The following is an 18,350-nucleotide window of genomic DNA, read 5'->3' as shown; positions in this document are numbered from 1 at the left end:
CTTCTTCTCTGATTGACACTAGAGTTCATTTTTGTATCAGGAAAAAATGGTCAAATTCATAAAATGTGTTCATACTTCCCATGAGTTTTTATAAATTTTTATGAGTTGATACTAGATTATCTGTATAAAAACAACTAAGTCAATGTTCTTTTTTTTTCTGTAAAATTCAATAAAGTAAAACCAAACATACATTTAAAAAAATCAAGTAAATTTTTCATTTCTGATGTCTTTAATCCAGCAATCTTTTATATAAAATATACCATCAACCTTTTAAAAAAGATAAAACTGAAATCAAATACATTAATTCCAGAATTATGAAATGAACCACCATTCAGGTCCAAATAATAATGAACAAATGTAATGGATAAAACATTTGAGAGCTATACCATATTGCATAAGTAAAGTCAGCATTAAAGGTGCTGTGATGGAGAATGTTGGCTGCTCACCGTTCTTCCGTGGTAATACCTGTGCCAGTCACAGGGTGGTTCACCTAGCCCACAGGCCCCAGTCTCCTTTGCATGCAGGCAAGACTACATAAGCTAGATCATGCCAGTTGAGTCTGACTGGAGGGATGTGTGCTACCCTCTGAGGCTAGGGCTACAAAATGTGGTTATACATTCCTCCATAATCTTTCTCTTTCCTGTTAGCAGGAAAACAGATACCTGTTGTCAGCTTCAGCCTTAAAGAAGAGGACAACACCCCCAGGCAATGGCAGAACTGCAAAATGGAAGTAATCTGGGTCCCCGCAGGACCATATGGAGCAGAGGAATAAGCCAATCTTATCATCAGGGCTGTGGCATGAAAGAAACTGCATTTATTTTTAAAGCCAATGTTATTTTGTCACAGCGGTAGAATCTTATCCCTAATCAAGACAAAAATTGCTATTGGGAGTCAGGTGCTGCTAATAACTAAACAGAAAACTAAATTACATGGCACCGGTTTACTGGATGGATACTAGGTAGTCAGTAAAATGCATTGCAGGCTAGGAACCTCCTGATTTTTCTCATGCTGTAGCAAAACATTTGCTAGATTCATCATGTGTTCTAATTTAAAAGGTACACCATGTGACTATGGAATCTTTCTAGGCAAAGCAACAGAAAAGAGCCAAAATTTTAGTACATATTGACAGCTGCTTACTGCTTTTAGTAAGGTATTTTAAGAAAGTGATGAGGTTAAGCAAGAATTAGTTATGCACACTGTTGGAAACAGAGTGCCTACGTATTTGGGACCTCACAGGTACAGGAAGCCAATTATTTCTCTATACCAAACACCAAGATCTAAAATTATTGCTGGTCACAACTTTTCTCAAAGACTGTGCAATAAGGAAAATAAAGAAAGGGGGAAAAAAAAGGTCCAGTCCTGGAATAAAGATCGAATTGAGAATACTATATTCCTAATGCTGCTGCTAAGTCGCTTCAGTCATGTCCGACTCTGTGTGACCCCATAGACGGCAGCCCACCAGGCTCCCCCGTCCCTGGGATTCTCCAGGCTAGAATACTGGAGTGGGTTGCCATTTCCTTCTCCAATGCATGAAAGCGAGAAGCGAAAGTGAAGTCGCTCAGTCGTGTCCAACTCTTAGCGACCCCATGGACTGCAGCCTACCAGGCTCCTCCGCCCATGGGATTTTCCAGGCAAGAGTACTGGAGTGGGATTCCTAATACAACACTATTATTTCAGATGACTTTGAGATATCAGTATTAAAATGAAGCAGAGAACAAATGAACGTATTTTCAAAACAGAAGTAGAGTCACAGACATAGAGGACAAACTTACGGTTACCAGGGGATGGAGGAGAGGGATAAACTGAGATTGGAATTAACATACACACACCACTCTATACAAAACAGATAACTCATAAGAACCTACTCTATAGCACAGGGAACTCTACTTCATACTCTGTAGTGGGCTATATGGGAAAAAAGTCTGAAGAAAAAAAAAGTGGCAATATGCATAACTGATTCACTTCGCTGTACACTTGTGCACTGTAAATCAACTATACTCCAATTACAATTTTTTAAAACCTTGTAAATTAACCTAATGTTCTATACTATATGGAACATTTTATAAATAAATAAATTTTCTAAATTTTAGCCAAAAAAATAAAATGAGGTAGAGAATTATGACTCTAGAAATAAAGACAAGAAATAAAGGAGGGTTAAAATTTTTATGTCCAGAAAATAAATGGTTTCTGGTATATGAAAGTGGCTGGCAACAAACAAGCGAGAAACCTACCAAGGTTTTGAGGGAATGAATATACTATCCCCAAATCTGAAAGCCCAGGCAGCTAAACCAATAACTCTTCCTGCACTTAAGCTGCCTATATAGAAGGCATACCTTTCAGCATCCAATTATCTGTGTCTTAGAGGATAACAGACAAGTAAGAACCTCCGAGATGGCAGCGCTAGGGCCCACAGATGACAATGACAAGGGATTTCTCACAGGAAACAGAACCAGGGGGGGCACATGGAACAGTTAACCAAGAAATTACTCCAAGACCTCAGCTGAAAGCCTCTGCAAGTTTTGCTCAGCAGCATTTGATGCCTGCTACTGATCAGTGATTGCTGCGTATTTCCTAGTTCTCCCTTTTCTGAAACAGAGACTTTATTTATCCTGTTCTTGTTTCATCACTATATATTATGAAGAGTAGATTTCTTTTCTTTGAGTTTACAAATTGTTGGACCATCAAGAGCCATTTCAGAGCCAAACAAGAGCACAGCACCCAGAAGCCCGACTTTGAGGTGGCCTCAGCAACTGGACTGATTATGTATCCTCTCCCTGGGGAGGGGGCAAAGGTTCTATGTGTGGGAAGTAGTGGCTGAGGGAATACTTGGAAGGCCAGAAGGCTGGACTGTGGCGATTGGTACCAATCTGTTCTCCCCTTCTTCTGCAGTGGAGCAGCTGGGCCGTGACTAGTTATCTGGAGATTACATTTCTGGGCCTCCTTTGCAGGCCACCAACTGACTTTTCTCTTGTTGATGGATTATGAATAAAGGGCTATTTACCACTTCCAAATTTGGGCCTTAGATCACGGGCGTTTGCTCCCCCAGTTCTCCTTCCCTTTGCTGCTAGCGGGAACATGGATATGACTACAACCCAGTTGCAATGACGTAGCTGAGAAAGATACCAGAGGAAAGTGGAGCAACAAGATGGAAAAAATTCAGTGCATGAATGACCTCAAGACATATATACCACTCAACACTTTTTTAATAAGCAGCTGGTACCGAAGTTCTTTTATTACATCAACTCAGTCTTCATTCTAACTTCATCAATATACCTAATGAATAAATATTTAGATTTCAATTGGTTAAGTTGTACCAGTTTTATAGACAAGGATAATAAAATCTATAATATACAAAAAATTATACACACTTAATGTACACATTTTGATGAGTTTGGACTAAAGCACACTTGTAATACCATCACCACAATCAAGATACTAAACATATGGATCACTTCCACAAATTTCCTTGTGTCGTTTTGTTTGTATGTGTTTTGGGGTTTGTTTTTTTTTTGGTGAGAATATTTATCAAAATATTCTGTCCTCTTAATATATTTTAAATTGTACAGTATCATATCATTAATAATATGTAATACATTATTATATTATATAATTATCTAAATTCCTGTATAATAATTATACCTCAGGTATTTAAAAAAGTAAAAATGACTGGGGAAAGCTGAACACTGAATAGATGATATTGAAACAATTTTCAAACACACTGTGATAATGATACTACATTTAGGTTACAAAATAGAATCATTATCTTTCAGAGATAAAAACTGAATTGTTTATGGATAGAATTATATGATGTTTGGGATTTGATTTAAAATATGCCAGGAGAGTAGAATAATGGGTGGTGGTATAAATGAATCAAGATTGGCCACATGATCACAACTGTCTAAATTGGATGAACAGTATAAGGTATTTTAATATGATAGTTAAACATTATGTTTGAAATTTTCCATAATAAAAATTTTTAAATGATTTTAAAAACATGATTTATTATTAAGGTTGGATGGATTAAAAAATAACTATGAAAAGGTGGTAGGAGAAGAAAAATACCACATGACACAAATTCATACTTCATTAAGCAGCAAAATCATTTTAATATTTCTATCAAGTGCAATAAATTAGTGCTACAGAACTGAATTGTATTTTTTTTATGGTGTCAAATTTAAATAAATCTGTTTGGTGATTCCGTAACTACACAAGCTTGATAAGTATATTACATATGAATCTAGGCTTATGTTTTTTTAATTACTTATTTTTATACAAGTAGCAATATACAAAATATACAAAATTATCATAAAAATTAAAAACTACAGAAACTCACAGGGGTCATTGTGAGGCTCAAATGATAATGTATGTAAAAATGCTTTGCAAATAATAGTACTCTCTTCCAAAATTTTTAAAAATGCACTGTGTAAGAGATTAAACTATCATAAAAGTACATTTTTTTTAAGGAAGAAAATCAAGTTATGAAAGTTTGAAGGAAATTTGAAGTATAATACATTTTTCAAGGGACCACTCTAACTACCACACTATTCCATATACATGAAAGGAAACAGTGTGGTCCTTTTATTTTCCTTTTCTTTGAACTTCTAGTTAACTAGGAATTTCAGTCTTAGAAGAGTCCAGCCAGGGGTCAAACTATCTTACATTCCAAAACTCCTTAAATATTTAACTTTTTCTAATCATTTCCTTTAAGACACCTAAAGAATAATGCAGATAAACTTTGATATTAATAAAATCCTTGAAATTACTAATATAAATCTCTTTTAAAATAGAGCACATTACAATGATATCAAATTCAGCACTGATACCTCTAAACCAAAACAAGCACCACCACCACTAATTGAGAAGTTACTACATGCCAGGCACTATTCATGATTCAGTTATAGCCACTACTGGGCTTCCCTGGGGGCTCAGACAGTAAAGAATCCGCCTGCAATGCGGGAGACCTGGGTTCCATCCCTGGGTCGGGAAGATCCCCTGGAGGAGGGCTTGGTAACCCACTCCAGTGTTCTTGCCTGGAGAATCCCCATGGACAGAGGAGCCTGGTGAGCCACAGTCCATGGGGTCACAAAGGGTCAGACAGGACTGAGCGACTAAACACACAAGGCAGTAGTAGTATTAACTTCATTCAGCAGATGAGGAAAATGAGGTACAGGCATGTTAACGAGGCGAATGCAGTTTTTAAGAAAGAGAAATGTCTTCCTTCTTCCATGTCTCCTACCAGTCCCCAAGCATGCACACGGTATTTACAGCTCCTTGAGAACAAGGTTATGGTTTATTCATCTTTGGACTCTCAGTATCTAGCATCTTGGCCCGTAAATACGGTCTGAATGAAATCTTTTTAAGCTGTACAATCTACCCAATTTCAAACTTGAGTACATAAAAAATTCATAACATTCTGTTTCTCCATGGATTACAAAAACATATGTATGTTAAACTCTGGAGTCAATTTAAATGCCCAGCCATTTAACAAAGATTTTATGTCCAACTGAACAAAGATTTAACACAAATTTATGTCCAACTAAAACCTTTGCTTACCTGCATCATGAAGTGCGGTTCTTCCCTGCAGGTCTACATGTTCAGTGGGACAATTGTACTGTTAAAACACAGAAATTTAGTCATGTAAGGAAGTTTTATTTTCAAATTAAATATAGTGATTCAAATGAACAGCTGTTATTTCATCTTAAAAATACTGCATTTATCAAAAACTCTAAAGAGTACTAGACAAGTCATAAATATTTTGACATGTGACAAATACAATAACATTATACTATAAATTTAACAGTGTTCCAGCAAACAGGAAAACATATGGTACATTACAATAGCATTGAATATAGAAACGGCTATTGTTTTGGTTTTGGGGTTTTTTTTCTGTAACGGTTAAAACTTGAACAATTGAATCACAAGAAAACAAATGAGCTCTGCTGTGAAACTCAGTAGCAAACATGTTCAAGGAAACGTGTGACTAGACTCTTCAACTAAAAACTTAATCTAGCCCACTAGCTCATAGAACTTTGTGGTTGCCTGATTACAAGCTTAACTAATGACGCTATTATACAGTCTGACTTGTTGGTGTTTACATAGAAACATATAGATTCTACACTGTGCCACTTCATCTCAAGTCATATACCAGACCACAGAAAATTCCAATCTCTAGCTAATGTCAACAGGAAGGTCAGGTCTTTGTTGTTTATTTTTAATACACTGAGTTATGCAATTCACTTCCCTCAGAGTTTTTGCTCTTTATTGTTCACATTCTTTCACAAACGATGGAAAAACTATTACATAAGCTAACAGTCAAAGCTAGCCTACTATTTTCTTTGATCTCAAGTCTCAAAAATGCATTGAAAATACATCTACTATTTGCAGTCAAAGTAATAAATTCAAAGTATTAACCACTTTTACTACCTGTAGAAGTTTTTGTAGACACAGTGCGTGCCCATATTTTGCAGCCAGGTGAAGAGCATTCCTTCCTAGAAAAGAGATAATTTTAAATATATGATAAGGGTTATTTTCTTCGCATGTGAATTCCCCTTAAAAACGTGACTGATTTTTCCACAATCAGTTGACAGACGACTTCATTTATAGGCATGCTTTAAGTTTGAGCTTTATTTGCACTGAAGGAAGGAGGGCAAAAATCACTCAGATTGGTCACTAGGCAAAACATCCAAAGCAGAAAGAACACAGACAAAAACAAGAAAGACATATGTCGGAGTTGGAATCAGCACGATACACATATAAAGTTTTATGAGTTCTGAAAAGGTACAGTTAGTCCAAAATTTCTAAAAATGAATATTCTGCATCAATGGAAAACACACACATGTGTGTGTATATGTGTGTGTGTATGTGTGTGTGTGTAATAAACAGTTTTTTGTTCATTTAAAGGTGGCAAGTAAATAAAGTGTGATCTTCAATTAAGAATTTGATATACCTTTAGGTAAAGATTTACCTCACTAACTCATCTGTGATATCTCTCTTTCTCTCCCTCCTTGCCTTCCATTTCCAAACAGAATGCTGTTAACAGTAATGCATTTATTTGTCCACACATGAAGTCACAGGATAGAACATTAAAGTTGTTAAGGAAACTCTCTGCTCTAGGTCAACTCCCATATTTCACTGAGTAACAAAGTATAAGTTCCAGTGATTGTCTATGCAAATGGAAAATTAAAACATTCACTAAAGAAAAGTGATAGCTATATTCAAACACTTAAAATCTACCCTGTGATATGCAAACAAATTTATGCTATAGTATTTTAAAAGACAGACATAGGTATGACTAAGTTTAAGCAGGAGGCCGGTCTAGAAGAAATAATTTTTTATAAATATAGCTAGCCAAACAGACCAGGTCTCCTCATGAGGCCTGACAGTTAAGAACACAGACTCTGACTGTGACTCATACACGGAAGGACCCTGGCACATCACTTAACAACTCAGTGCGTTGCAGACTCACTGGCTGGATGTGAGGATAAAATGAGTTAGTACATGTAAAGTGCTTAGCAGAATAGTGTCATCTATTATCATGTTAAAAAAAGCATCATCTATTCTTGTTATGACCACTATTGGTGATGCTGTTATGAGGCAATTAGTTCCCCAACAAGTCTAACCAAAGGCCAAATGACCTCAGGACAGCACAAATGTATATACTGAATAGTACACTAAGTCGCTGAGTAGTGGGCTAAGTCGCTTCAGTCAGTCGCTTCAGACTCTTTGTGACCCCATGGACCGCAGCCCCACCAGGCTCCTCTGTCCACAGACTCGTCCAGGCAAGAAAACTGGAGGGAGCTGCCATGCCCTCCTCCAGGGGATCTTCCCGACCCAGGAATCGGATCCACATCTCCTACGGCTCCTGGCATTGCAGGCGGATTCTTTACCACTGAGCCATGAATAGCACATAAGTATAGATTAAATGGCCACTATAGATTCTTCCAAGTCTGAGATTTTAGAATCCTATAACACTACCAAGACAAGCCCTAGACCTCAGGTCTCCAGCTGCTAATCTGTTCAGTCATGCTTTCTGCTACACTGCCCTCTCCCCCACAATACCTCAACTAATTAGAAACAAAGTTACAGCCTTCTCTCTGTAAATCACATTTAAGTCTGACTGAGAGCATTATCAGTGGACAATACTTGTCTTCTCTGTACTATGGAGGCAAACATACCTGCGGTGTCACTGGTTGTAATATCAACTCCATGTATGAGGATGGCATTCAAACACTCAAGATTTCCCTTTGAGGCCACAACATGAAAGCTAAACAAAAAGAAAATTTTGTTATGCCATGGAAACTACCCAAGGTCAACTTTAATGTTACATTCAGCCATCTTATATTCAATACTCCTATATACACACACGTACACACATGCATTTTAAAGGCTACACTAAACACTTACATTTTTAATACAAGAAAAAAAGAAACGTATTTCACATTATTGAAAAACTCATTTTAATCCATATTTATATCACTACCCCTATAGTTTATCTTTTCAATAACACAGGCACTGTGTTTAGACCTTAAATGCACTGAAAATTTTCTATCAGATTATTTTACTTAATTTCAAATATACGGAAACTGCCAAAACAAATGAAGATACCACAGAATGCTAAGGCCAAAGAGAGATCAAAACACTTATCCATCTCTTTAGAATTATCACATTAAAGCTGGCATAGAAAAGTTTTCAAAACAAGCTAAGCTATACTTGAAAGCCACAAAAATCTGGCATCATCTTCTTTCCCCCAAGTACTACCACATAATTCCTCCTTTCACTCAAGAGATCTGTGTGACTGGTTGAAATTTCACACAAACAGGCAGAATTGAGCACGTTTTCTAATAAGGCAAGTAAAGCCTACTTAAAAACATAACTTTAAGTCATCAAGTATTCAAGATACAGGATAAATATCCCAGTGTTTCTTTGATCATCTAATACTCTTCTTAATGAACAAACACAGAAATACTTTGTGTGCATTAAGAACTGATACTGTACATAAACATAGTAGGACTTGTTGGCAAAGGACGTTGAACTCAGGCCATAAACAAGTACAGTAACCACTGTGAAGATGCCAGGAGATAAAGGCTCAGCAAGATGCCTGGATGTAGACACACCTGGCAGCATACCCCGCAGCAGGGGTCTTCCCTCGCCATACCACTTAAAAATTTTACATTTTCCCACTCCCTAAAACCTTAGTACTCCTAGCTCCTTCATCCCTGCCTTCATTATTTTAAATGTAACTATGCATTTTCTAATACATATAAATTCAAATTTTATTTTCTTTATGGTCTATTAATCTCCTCTAAGAAAGCAGGGATTCTTGGCTGTTCTGCTTCCTATTATATTTCCAGAACCAATTAAAGTACCAGACAGATGTGGTGTTGTTTTTCAGTCACTAAGTCGTGTCAGACTCTTTTGCGACCCCATGGACCGTGGCCCACCAGGCTCCTCTGTCCATGGGATTTACCAGGCAAGAATACTGGAGTAGGTTGCCATTTTCTTCTCTAGGCGATCTTTCCGACCAAGGGATCAAACCCGTGTCTTCTGCATTGGCAGGTGGGTTCTCTACCACTGAGCCACTTGGGAAGCCCACCAGACAGATGACAGACCCTCAAATATTTGAATAACTGAATGCTCAGAAACAAAATGTAGAGCTACCTTGCAAATTCACTTTCAGATATTCAATTATGCCTCCATTCGCATTATGATGAATATAAATGCAAACTAGAGACCGAGCATTAAGTAAAGTAAATCAGGTTTGTGCGCAGTTTGAATGAGAGAGAGATACTTCTGATAAAAAGAATGTACTGCTCCTAAAAGTCAGACAAGTTCTCCTTATAGTAGAACTGAATTGAGGTAAGGCTGAGGGTATTGATTCTTTCTACAGCACTGAAGCGGGGAATTCTATTATGCAGTGCACTGAGAACTTTTTCAGGGATGGTAATTTCCTTCATGCAAAGGTTTTCCATCTTCAAACAACTTTGGAGATCTCATTCTTTGTCTACCTGTTTTCACTTCTTAGCTCACAAAATTTGAAAGACTTCTCTTCTCCAAAATAACTTAGCATTATACCGATGATGCACTACGAGGGCAGAAATCAGAGCAAATCTACAATGCATTATTAATATGGGTGTGCTATAGATAGTAGATGTGCTTCAGAAAGAAGATATACCAATCATTACACTGTATGCAGAGTTGCAAAGGAAACCTGGAAAACTGCTTTATAGAAATATGCTTTTTCAATTAAAAAATCAACTTTTTCTTTTTAAAAACAAGACAAGTATTACTACTACAATAGGAGATCCAGGTAATTTGGACAGTCCCCACCTCTGGTTGTTTGAAGACAACCAGAAAAGCGTACAAAATAAGAAATCTGCCTGAAGGTATCAGTGAGCTAACATGATAGTGAAAAATTACTAAGACAGTATGCAGGGAAGCACAGAGGCCCAGAGAGGTGAACCTGGAATATCGAGCTACTTTTTCTCTAGGAGCATCTGCTATTTAGAGAGAAAAAAACTGAGAGGTTGAACAGTCCTTTTGGCAGCCTGAGGGGAAGGCGAGTCAGGAACTGGAACTCACAGCTCTCCAAGGGGCAATAGGGATTCTAGGTGAACCTGCCCCGTTTTGTATTGGCAACAGACTACATCCCTGGGAAACAGGTAACCAGGAATAAAATATATTCTTGTAATGACTATCCAAGGCCTCAAATATTTCATTTTTGAAACTGTATAGAGATCAAGAGGGGCTTTGCTGATGGCTCAGACAGTAAAGAATCTGTCTGCAATGCAGGAGACTGGGTTTTATCCCTGAGTCAGAAAGATCCCCTAGAGAAGAGATTGGCTACTCACTCCCATGTTCTTGCCTGGAGAATCCCACGGACAGATGAGCCTTGAAGGCTGCAGTCCATGGGGTTGCAAAGAGTCAGACATGATGGAGTGACTTACACTTTCACTTCACAGATCAAGAAGGACATGTTAATTCTGCCTTAAATTTCAAAAATTAAAAACCAAAAAAAAAAATCATTCCAAATTAAACTATTTTTATAACTATAGAAAATATATTTCTAGTATGTCCTGTACTTGACTAAATATAAAATGCTTTAATTAAGAAACACTTTGTGTGTGAATAACAAAAGGAAAATATTTTATCCTATGAATCCTAAAAAGAATTCTAATTCTATAGTGAATACCTCAAAAACTTACACTACTCAAATATGTCATAAACTAAAGTTCACAGTACATCATAAACTAAAGTTCACAGTTCATCATATTATACCAGATTTGCATAATTCTATTAATATAAGTAATTTCCCTCAAAATTAAACCTTAGATCAAAAAAGTCAGAACAAAATCTCAAGTAACCATTCATTCAAAACATTCAAAGCATGGGCAGACAAAACTGAAGAAATAAGGTTTCACTGAAGATTTTCATCACAAACAAGATCCTTTGAACTTTTAACATCATGGCACTTGGGGAAAAAATAAACAACAGTTTTGATATTAAATTTTTACTATTTATACTGTGAGCCCTATAAATGGCTTAAAATTTAGCAAAAGTAGAAGCAGGACTCGAACTAGTTTCTGTAGCCATCAACTTGCCTACTTTACAAAACTGAAACAGTACAAAAATTGGGACTTCTTAAACTTCAATGCTCTTATAAACAACTTGAAGTCATGCTCTGCTATATTCATGTATCTAAGCATTCTAAGGTAGTGACCTACATCAAACATTAACTATTCACTTCCTAATATTCACTTCTATATTTAGTATCTGATTTCTAGTATTCTAAAAAAACTCATGCAAGTATAAGGCAGAGAGGTATTTAAGGAAATGAGACTTTTCACCTCTAACTTTGGAAGGTTTCCCAGATAAGGTTTGAACTGCTGTATTTATAGAGGATAGTAAAGGTCCGTTTAGTCAAGGCTATGGTTTTTCCAGTGGTCATGTATGGATGTGACAGTTGGACTATGAAGGCTGAGCCCCGAAGAATTGATGCTTTTGAACTGTGGTGTTGGAGAAGACTCTTGAGAGTCCCTTGGACTGCAAGGAGATCCAACCAGTCCATTCTGAAGGAGACCAGCCCTGGGATTTCTTTGGAGGCATGTGCTAAAGCTGAAACTCCAGTACTTTGGCCACCTCATGCAAAGAGTTGACTCACTGGAAAACACTCTGATGCTGGGAGGGATTGAGGGCAGGAGGAGAAGGGGACGACAGAGGATGAGATGGCTGGATGGCATCTCTGACTCGATGGACCTGAGTCTGAGTGAACTCTGGGAGTTGGTGATGGACAGGGAGGCCTGGCGTGCTGCGATTCATGGGGTCGCAGAGAGTCGGATATGACTGAGCGACTGAACTGAACTAAACAGAATCTAGATCTACCCTTTAACCCAACTGCTCCCTATCCTCAACATGAAGGGAAATGATGAAGACTAGGAAGAGGTAGGAGAAAAGATACCTGGTTTATAAGCATATAGACAAACCAGCTGCCTTCAGTAACACAAAACAAAAGGGCGGGATCACTGCTTGTACCTCCCTAAGTCACACTAGTTATTCTGCCTCTCTATTGTCCTAGACACCTTCATTTAAACTAATTACCCCAATACAAAAATGGATTGGGGTTAAGGGGGAAAGGTAATGTAATTTATAGAACTCTTCCAAAATGGAAAACTTGGGTTTATATCCCAGACTGTGACTTTTAATGAGACTAGACACCAAGTTATTTAGCCTCTGTAAACTTCTTCATGCTTCTTTCAGAGGGCCACTGTGAGGATCAAACATGACAAGGAGTACTAAAAAAAAAGCTTGTACCAAATAACAAAATTGTACCAAATAACCCAGGCTGGGATTTGCCATAGGGCCCAAACAACTAGACCACTGGGTAGTATTCTCTGTCTCACTTTGAAAATCTTTCCTATTGAGGACAACTATTAGTCCAAATTGATGAAAGTCATGTCTGAAAGATTTTAGAGTGTGGGTTTTGATAAAGACTTTTTAAATTACATGTTGATAACCATAATTTACAAATTTCATTTGTATGCCAAGGGTGTACTCTTGAGAGAATTACCACCAGTAATACTCACGCAGATCTGCCTTCTACATCTAGCTTGCCTGGATTTACTCCCTTTTTAGCAAGGATTGAGGTCACTTTCTCTACATCTCCCCTTTCTGCTGCTTTCATCAATCGGTCATCGTATTTGTTCCAATCTGCTGCTTGCTACAATAAAGGAAAAAAAAGTGAACATAGCATACTATATACTATATTAGTAAGGCTCTCTAAAGAAGGGGAAACAAGAGAAGGGAAAACAGTACTGTCTAATACAGCATTCAGTTGTCAGATGTATCTCTAACTCCTTTCTCCTCGCTATTCTAACCTGATGAAAAGAGCCTTTCCAAAACACACAATATACAAGAAATATTTTATATATTATATATTTGAGAAAAAGGGGATTTCTCGTGTTTTCTGCCCTGTTTTCTTTGCCTTCGGAGCAAAGAAAGGAAAGGAATTAACTGTTGAATACCTACCATGTGCCAGGTATAAATTACTGGAACAACCCTAGTAAACTAGATTTATCATCTCCATTTAACAGATGAGAAAATCAAGGCTCCAGGGATATTAAATGACTTAAGAGGCCAAGCCCAATTCTGACTTCTCATGACTTCCCAAAGCAGTGTACTTGTTGTCCTATTCTGTAATTCATGCTTTTGAAATTGGCTCTGGTTACCTATTGCCCAAGACCTTTAGTGGCAGTGGAATTCTGTACACATTTAAGAACACCCACCCTTCTCCCCTCAGCATCACTTCCTTAAAAGGTACTACTGGGAATATAATTATAGAAGCAAATTGTACACACATACATGCAATTAAAAAAACAATCCATTATGCTTATGTATTAGGATAAAAAGAAACATCTACATAGAAAAACTTTTTTAAAAACTCTAAAAATATTAACTACTAAATCCTAAAATTATAGGATCAGAGATGACTTTCATTTTCTTGCTTCTTTACATTCAACATATACCGCTTTTTATAAAAAAAAAAAATGTTTGATTTCAACAAAAACAGTGCATATGTATTTCAAAGGAACATTAAAGACAAGTTTTTAATAGAAAAACATATCAAAAGATATACATTTTAATTATATCAAGGTTATCAGGTTTTAATTGGAGAAAATACATTCAAGATATTAGATATTCTGAAGCCAATAACTTTAACCTTTTCTTAGTAAGTATAAATGTATTATTCAAAACTAAAATATACATTATTTAAACAAGTAAGATTTTAGCCTTTTAAAATTCTGTGCAGTAAACTTATTGCTAAATTCTTCTTTGCTAAGTTCAATATCATTTTTAGAACAAAAAATAATGCACATATCTTTCACCTAACTTACAAAGTAATTCCTATGTCCACAAATACAATAACAAATCTCTGGAGGAAAAAAATGAATCACTTCATATAAAGCATATCCTCTAAATGTTTGATCAATAGGATTATTTTATATCTACTCTCCTCTAAAACAAAACAAAAAAAGTAACCAATTTTCTAGCTAAATAAGTAATGTATTCATTAAATACTTGAAGTGAAAAATATAAAAACTGAATATGAAAAAAGACAGATATATTAAAATTTTAACCCACCAATGAAATGTAACATTTCAATGGAATCTGGTTCAAGTATCTACACAGACTTCAGAATTGTTGTCTGCAGTCATATTTGGAGATGAACTACTTCCTTCTAACTTGAAAAGTTCAAACTGTCAACTATGATATGAGTCCTATGAGCCCTACTTACTGCCTCAGTCTAAACAACATTTTCAGCTTCCCCTCTCTTTAGCTTTAAAACAAAACAATCAGTGTACTGGCTCTAATTTGGGGAGTGGTAGTAGATGTAGGCTTTGTGTTTTCAAATGCCTAAGAGGTTAAGTCACACAAACACTTGCTCTAAATTGATTAGTTTACCCTTGTAGTTAGAACAATCTCAATTTTATTTCCAAGTAAACCAGCCGGTGGAGAAAGGAGCTATTTAAAACACTAGAACAATTGCAAAATCCCAAAATAAGGCTCTTTAAAAGATAACTAAATGAGATTAAAGTCTGGTATTAATCCTGTGATTTTCAGTTCTTCTCTACCAAGCACTCTGGTCCACTGTCAGTTAACAGAAATACTGCTCAATGACTAAAATTCTATTATGAGCTTTTTAAATCCAGAAAAAGAAACAAGCACTTTTGTTTTCGATCACTAGCCCCAGTCCGCTAATCAAATAAACCAGAGAGAACAGAATAAGACAAAGAAACCAAATTTTTTAAAAAGTAGTACATTTTAAAAGAATACAGTTCAGAAAGCCTGGCCAAGACTCTTGTTTCACTGACTATAGGGATACCTACTCTGTTCTTAGGAGCACAAGAAAACCAACAGCTCATCATAGGCAGGATTTAGTTTCTTGTTGCTAACAGCAAATTAGTTCGCATTAAGTTACAAATCACTGTGGCTCACAAAGCGAGCCCTCAGAGAAACTCCTAACTAGTGACTCAGTCCTTCTCAGAACTCTTCCTGTTCTGCAGTCTTCCTGCTACACTACACTTAGCTTGGATCTCTAAGGATATTTTCTTCGGATATGTCTTCGGAATCCTTCTCCGCCTTCATAGCGCTTGAAAATTATCTTCCTCGCAGCAGCAGCACTTGATTACGAGCAGCCCCAAATCAGGTACTGTAACTCCTCCTATTTGTTATTCTTTAGAAGCTGTCTTTCACTGCCTTCCCTTTTCGGGGACTCCACTGGAAAGCTTGAACAGCACTCTACATCCTGCCGCCTCAACACTGCGGCACAGACCAGCGTCTGTGCACAATAAAGCTGTCCACATCCGACTCATCCTGTAAACAGTGTGTAGACTGTCTCCCATTGGTCAGGATCTATTTTAGATTCCATAGGCCTTGACAGCTGAGTGATAGATAGAGAAGAGCAGCTAAGAATATACTGTAAATGCATGCTTCTCCTCTGAGTAATAAACCTAAGGTCTGCAAGGGAAAAATGACTCAAACACATTGTAAAACATGCTTTTTATATCAAAGCAACTTGCATGACATTACAACAACACTGTTAACAGACAAATTTGGTTATTCCCACCAAAAAAAAAACAAACAAACAAACAAACATTTTAAACCCATTTCAGTCTTAGGATTGTCTAAACAGAAGTTATAATAACCTTGATAAACAGAATATAAAATTCTATTTTTGGCAAATAAAATCACACTTTAATTTAAGGAAACACACACACAAAGAAACATTTTCAGATTTTTCTCCATTTTCCTCGTACCCCTCTCAGTCTCGTTCTGCATGCAACCAGGTTTCAGCTTACAACTGCTGCCAGTCTGTCTCCTAGAATGTTAAATGAGAAGAGCGAGGCACTGCCAAGACATTAAACGGTCTGCACCATGATGAACAGGTTTCAACAAACTTTAAATCTAACTCACAGCTCTTAATTTCCAAGTTTAGCACCCTGCCTAATATAGCAAGTAAATATTTTATCAGTGGAAAATCAAATGATCTGGATTCAGGGATTTTAAAAAACAAATAAGATGATCAAATATTAAAGGAAGCAAATGCATATTAATCACTGAGCTAGACTGTAAATAAAACTCCACGTGGGGACAAAGCAAACAACCTCTCCATGTTCTCCTCCGTGATGTTTTACCTGCTTGTACTACTACAGCACCCCTTACATTATCAAGGACGGTGACCAGTTTCCACAAGCTCCAGGGATTTTTTTCTGTTCTAGTTCCCGCATTAGCACGAGAATAATTTACACTTCCTCCAAAAAGTCAGATTTGAGAAAACCATTTCATGGGAATGAAAAATCGCCCAACACAACTGTTTATAGGAAGGAGGTAAGGGCTATACATACTACAGATCGTGCCGCCAGCTAAATTCTGTTACGAATATCATCAAGAAATCCATTTCCTGCTATGTTAAATATTAGGTATATATTCTAATTATAAGATATATAAGATCATATACCATAATGTATTATTTTTGAGACAACTTTTTTTTCCCCCAAATCACATTAGACATCACAATGGATTCTTGGCTGGACCCAGAGATTCTGCCCACTCCATTTCACCCTTCTTCAGAGGAAATCTGGGTGGGATAGAACTCAGGCCCTGTCCTTTGATTAACAGAGCAAGCACATCCTTTCTAGAAATAGGACAGCAAAAAAAAAAAAAAAAAAAAGAAATAGGACAGCAAAGGCAAAGCAAATAAAAAGAAAGGAGGAAATCTGCAAGGAGTAATAAAAGCCATATATGGAGCTGTCTGTTTTCCCTGGTGGCTCAGATGGTAAAGCGTCTGCCTGCAATGCGGGAGACCTGGGTTCGATCCCTGGGTTGGGAAGATCTCCTGGAGAAGGAAACAGCAATCCACTCCAGTACTCTTGCCTGGAAAATCCCACGGATGGAGGAGCCTGGTAGGCTACAGTCCATGGGGTCACAAAGAGTCGGACACGACTGAGCGACTTCACTTTCTATGGAGCTGTCTTATGGAATAACTAAGGCTCAGGAGACAGGGTATATGGACCCTCCTATACTGTGGATATCCTGAACCTCCTCTGTTTCTCAATCTCTTTTTCCTACTTTCTCTCTCTCCTTCTCAGCTATTTCCCAAGAGCTCAAGACAAATTCCCACCTCTGCTGTCCCCTGTGCCAATTAGGCTCTTCCCTTACCTTCATTCTAGTTCTTAAATATCACTTCCTCAGAGAACTTCTCAAATACTGTATCTACAGCACTAGCCCTATGCTACCCTTGCCGCTCTTTATCTTTCTGCCCTGTGTCACCCATCTTCAGAATACTTATCAGTATCTGCCAGTATACCATATGTTTACCCATTTTTTAGCCTACTTCCTATTTTTGGTATTTACTTCAAAAATTATCACAATAATCAGGGGGACAGACTGAATTCAACAGCACATGGAAAGGATTATACACCATGACGCCACATACACCAGTGCAGACACGGGTTCAATCCCTGGTCTGGGAAAATCCCACATGGCCACGGAGCAACTGAGCCTGTATGCCCCAACTATTGAGCCCATGCTCTAGAGCCCAGGAGCCCCAGCTACTGAGCCTGCATGCCTGCGCTCCAAGAGAAGCCACGGCAATGAGAAGCCCTTGCACTGCAGCTCGAGAAAAGCCCATACAGCAAGGAAGACCCAGCAACGCCAAAAATAAAAACCATAAAAAAGAAGGAAATTGCCTCAACATAATAATAGTCATATGTGAAAAGCACATAGGTATCATCATATCCCATGGTGAAACACTTCCTCTACGATCAGGAACAAAATAAGGATGCTCACTCTCACTA

The 18,350-nt window shown here is 37.4% G+C and overlaps 1 protein-coding gene across 4 annotated transcripts in view; it reads right to left on the bottom strand.

The window, feature by feature from the left end:
- UACA (uveal autoantigen with coiled-coil domains and ankyrin repeats) overlaps positions 1-18,350 on the bottom strand; it is an 89,922-nt gene that overhangs the window by 27,209 nt on the left and 44,363 nt on the right. For 2 of the 4 annotated variants that reach the window (XM_018053566.1, XM_018053567.1), the window contains exons 2-5: positions 13,080-13,213; positions 8,175-8,263; positions 6,424-6,488; positions 5,554-5,611 (exon numbers count right to left, since the gene is read on the bottom strand). In XM_018053566.1, coding sequence (XP_017909055.1) covers positions 5,554-5,611; positions 6,424-6,488; positions 8,175-8,263; positions 13,080-13,213 — 346 coding nt within the window. Of the gene's footprint in view, positions 1-5,553; positions 5,612-6,423; positions 6,489-8,174; positions 8,264-13,079; positions 13,214-15,380; positions 15,844-18,350 lie in introns of those variants that run through there. The other 2 variants (XM_005685161.3, XM_018053568.1) reach the window with 2 other exon arrangements.

Source organism: Capra hircus, chromosome 10, assembly GCF_001704415.2.
Source record: "Capra hircus breed San Clemente chromosome 10, ASM170441v1, whole genome shotgun sequence".
Lineage (NCBI taxonomy): Eukaryota > Metazoa > Chordata > Mammalia > Artiodactyla > Bovidae > Capra > Capra hircus.
This window is presented reverse-complemented; position numbering and strand designations above follow the sequence as displayed.